The sequence below is a fragment of the Cornus florida genome, unplaced genomic scaffold, assembly GCF_030987335.1.
Source record: "Cornus florida cultivar Cherokee Brave unplaced genomic scaffold, ASM3098733v1 CherokeeBrave_3.0.0_Hap2_Chr05, whole genome shotgun sequence".
In the NCBI taxonomy this organism is placed as follows: Eukaryota; Viridiplantae; Streptophyta; class Magnoliopsida; order Cornales; family Cornaceae; genus Cornus; species Cornus florida.
The window spans coordinates 92,210,538-92,215,214 of record NW_026775575.1 but is presented as its reverse complement, the minus strand read 5'-3'; the positions used below and the strand labels follow the sequence as shown (position 1 = coordinate 92,215,214).

Below are 4,677 nucleotides of genomic sequence, written 5' to 3'. Positions count from 1 at the left end.
CATAACCTTCCAAATCCTTCCCTTTTCTTCCAACAATTTTTACCAAATACAAATTTTTAATCTCCCTTCATCACCTTCCCTTCCTTTTCTACCATTTTTCATTGCACCAAACTAACCCTTAGGGTATGTTTGGTAGAGTGGGTTTGAAGAGGAGGGATAACATTAGTTATGAGGGGAAGAGAAGGGAAGGAAAGGATAATTTTAATTCGGTATTGTGTTTGGTTGATTAATGAAGGAAAAGAAAGGGAAGGACAATAATCATGTTTGGGAAAAGAAAGGGAAAGAAAGAAAAGGGAATTATTTTAATAAATTGACTATTATACCCTTTTATATTTATATATATATATATATATATATATATATATATATATATATATATATTCTCCTATACTGCACAAGAAAAAAAATAAATTAGGGCAAATCATTTAGCCTCCCCAATCTCGCCTCCATCTCTATTATATATATATATATACACACACACACACATATAATCTCCTATACTGATGGGCCTCAAGAAAAGAAAAAAAAAAAATTAGGGCAAATCATTTTAGCCTCCCCCAATCTCGCCTCCATCTCTATTCTCGTTCTCAACTCTCTCTCTCTCTCTCTTTCTCTGCAAGAATCAAAAGTTCAAAACCCCGTATGGTATATCATTTCAGATTGTTCAGAAAATCAAAACCCATATCTTTCGCAAGGTTCCATATACATACATACATATATATATATATATACCAGTTTCCATCGCCGTTGTTCCAGTTCAATCAAAACCCATATATGTCGCAAGCTTCCATATATATATATACCAGTTTCCATCGCCGCTGTTCCAGTTCAATTAAAATATATGTCGCAAGCTTCTATATATATATATCTATATATATATACCAGTTTCCATCGCCGCTGTTCCAGTTCAATCAAAACCCATATATGTTGCAAGCTTATATATATATATATATATATATATATATATATATCAGTTTCCATCGCCGTTGTTCTAGTTCAATCAAAACCCATATCAAGGGCAAAATTGGCATTTTAAATCACACACCAAGCCTCTCATTCCCTTTCCCTTTATTTCCTCCTATTTTTGGGAGGTTAAGAAATTTACTGTTGGAGGCACAAGTTAACCCTCCAAACCATTCCATTCCCTTTCCTTTCCTTCCAATAATTTTTACCAAACACAAATTTTTAATCCCCTCCATCACCTTTCCTTTCCTTTCCTCCCATTTCCACTCCACCAAACTGACCTTAGGGACAGGAGGAGTACTTTACACAGCGAAAGTCCTAACAGAAAAAGGTTTTCACTTTCCTGAATCAATCTCTCCCAGCTTCCTAAATATAAACTGAGTAGGACTCACTTTCCCAAATCAGTAATAAATCTTCTGAGCTCACTCCTTCCTCACTTCCTTCGTCACCTCTTTACAAACCAAGATTCGATCTTTTCAACGCAAACCCACTCGTCCCCAACTCTCCAAATAAAAAACCCAAAACAAAATCAAGAAAATCAACCATTATCATGAATCTGAAGAAGAAGATGGGGATTTCAGTGGACAATTATGTGGAGGTATGCAGCAAAGAAGATGGGTTTCTGGGCTCCTACTATTTGGCCAGAGTAATTGGTAAATTGGGCAAAGGAAAGTTCATGGTGCAGTACATGGATCTAGAGGAAGATGAGGATGGAAAAAAGAAGTTAAAGGAGGTGGTTGATGCTACAAATATAAGGCCTGTGCCTCAAGAGATTAAGGTTTGGGGTTTCGATGTGCTGGCTAAAGTGGATGCGTACGATTGTGATGGGTGGTGGGTTGGTAGGGTCACTGGGACAAAGGATGATTCCTATTACTATGTGCATTTTGATAGCTCCGGCGATGAGATCACTTACCCAATTTCCAGATTGAGGGTTCATCAGGAATATGAGAACGGTCGTTGGGTTCCTTCCCAACAAAAGGGTATGATTCATCTTTGTAAGTGCAAAATTCTACTCAACCAATAACAATTGAGAAAAATAATACAACACACTCAAGAATAGTAAAAATAAATAAAAACAGTATCTAGAGAAGCATAGAATTGCTTGGATCCCTTTATTGGAGGTCTGGACCTCTATTTATATACAAAAGTTAGAAGAATTATGGTAGGACTCGCGTTGCTTGTCCTCTAATTCTTTTCATATATCAATTTCTTTACAAATAGAATTCTTCCCTCTTTATAATTCTTCCCTTTTCCGGATTTTCCTTACACAGAACTTACTTCCTTTGATGAATCTTTTTCCTTGTAGGACCGGTTCCTTCTTTAAATGGATTTGGGCCGCATCTAACTTGGTACATATGCCTGCTGGCGTCTTGATTCGAGCTTTAGTAAAGCCCATAGTTAGATAGCGGTAGTTTTGGGCTAATGACCAACTCAACTTGGGCTTCTGACGAAATGGGTTTTGACCTTTATTGAAGATAAAGTTATATTTATGATGACGTGAATTGCTCTTATTGGAAGGAGATTTTTCCCTCCACAATCTTGTAATTTGATCCCTCTTTACATTGGTTTCACTATTTTCATTTTTTAATTATATATATATATATATATATATATATATATATATATATATATATTGGAATTTCTTGAATGAGAGCGGTTGCTATATTGTGTCATGGATTCGAATTCGAAAAAAAAAACTCCCAATTGCTATATTGTCATGGTTCAATAATTGAAAAATGGACAGAAAATACAACTTCAAAAACCAGATACAAAATTGAGTTTTTATAGAGACAAGCACTACAAAGAATCAGACTACCATGTGAATATAGAAGGTAAATAATACTAGTCTCTGGAAGAATATAGTAACCAGATGAAACTAAAAAATCGTTTTTCAAAGTCAATATTAAAGATGGAAAGTTCAATGGTGGAAGTACGGAATGAATTTTATTGGGCAAGGAGCTAAGAATGGATATAAAACGAAGAGACGTGGATGCAACATGACCCAGATATGTTGTTATGGCAATGTTCAAAAAGTAGAAAAGGATGTAGCAAAAATGCGGCAACTATGTATGTATTTTAAAGACAAAGAAATATTATACAGCTGTAACGTTAATTTGCAATATATTAATCATACAATTTTAATCACCCACGGAACATAGAAAAAAACACGATAGAACGCAACACGCATCTGCATTTTTTTATTTGTGTATGTATATAAGATATGTTTATGTAAAATACACGCACATAATTTGATAACCCATCGACTCCTCTCCTACTCCCTTGCCCACTCCCCATCAACAAAGATCCATTTGTTATTTAAATAAGTTCACACTTTATATGAATTTTATATACACCTTCGATAAAATTTTCTTACAATTATACTTTGTTTCCATGTTCGAAAAAAGTCCCATGTAATGTTTAAAGACTACTTGTCACATATTAGTATTTTGAATGATGGAGAGTTTTATTTTTTATTTGTTTGAACCTTCCTTAGGTGTTTGCTTCGAATTTTGAATGAATAAATATGGACTACTGGAAGTTTATTTTTAACTGTGGGTGTTGAGTTCACCCCCAAAAAGCCCTAGACTGAATGCTTAAAATCAGTCTGTTCCGCTTAGAGTGTTTAGAAAGCTAAAATGTCTTAAAAGCTTTTGTTTCACTCTCAGCTTCATTATTTGAAGTTCAGATAGGGTAAAGATAGATCAGGTAATTATTCCACTCTAAATTTGCTTCATCTACATGGAGAAACATGTTTACTGATTTAGATTAATGCTGACATACGCTTATATTTGCAATGGAGTTGCTGAATAACTAGAAACTTAATTGCAACGGATGAAAACTTATAAAGTTTGAAATTCAGGCCTTTATACCGTCGATTTAAGATAGGGCAAATTGCATTTACCTAGTCTGAGGTTTCGTCAATATACACGGTAGAAATTCAATTTACCATACGCATGACAAGCGGCCCAAGGATGCATAAAAAATGTTGCTATGAAAATATATATATGTAATACAATCACATCTTCAAAGAGCAACTGGAAAACCCGTGATTTTGAATGGACCCAAAGCATTTTCCATGTCAATTGAAGTGGAAACACCTCATCTAAAAGAGGCCATCGAGTATAATAAGAGAATTAATATCCCCTGATAGGTATCATTTTCAAGTTTCCCTAAAGTAACAAAATTCAAAATTTAAAATTTCTATCATCCCTCGTAATAAGATGACTACCATCTCTCCTAAAGGCTCATTTTTATTTTTACAAATGTTAGATTAATGTTATTGGGCCCATTCAATTTCCATTGACATCCAGACACACTAATAGAGTTTATTTCAACTGGGGCTTCACAAATTCTTAAACTATGCAAGTTCTTAATCATTTATTTCACTAGCATTTTAGAAAGCAAATAAAATGACTACTTCATAATTCATTTGTGAATGCTGGTTTCAGTTTGTCACGCTGTATTACTCATTAACAAAAGAAATGTAACTTTTAAATTAGAAAAGGCATGTAACATAATATAATGAAAAACGTTTTCTTATTTATGTGAAAATTTTTGGGGGTTAGCAAAGGACACATCAATGTCATTTAAGGACACATCAAAGAAGCTTTAGCAACTACAAGAATACTAGATTTGATGTTATGTCACGTTAATCAGAAAATTTTCCATTTCACATTCTCATACCGATTCTTCCTGAAAGCAGCCAAAGTTTAT

The 4,677-nt window shown here is 34.1% G+C and overlaps 1 protein-coding gene across 1 annotated transcript; it reads left to right on the top strand.

Moving 5' to 3' along the window:
- Positions 1–1,513: 1,513 nt before the first annotated feature.
- LOC132309709 (protein AGENET DOMAIN (AGD)-CONTAINING P1-like) lies at positions 1,514–1,987 on the top strand. The gene has a single exon (XM_059807996.1). The coding sequence runs from the start codon at positions 1,514–1,516 to the stop codon at positions 1,985–1,987; it is 474 nt and encodes a 157-aa protein (XP_059663979.1).
- Positions 1,988–4,677: the final 2,690 nt, after the last annotated feature.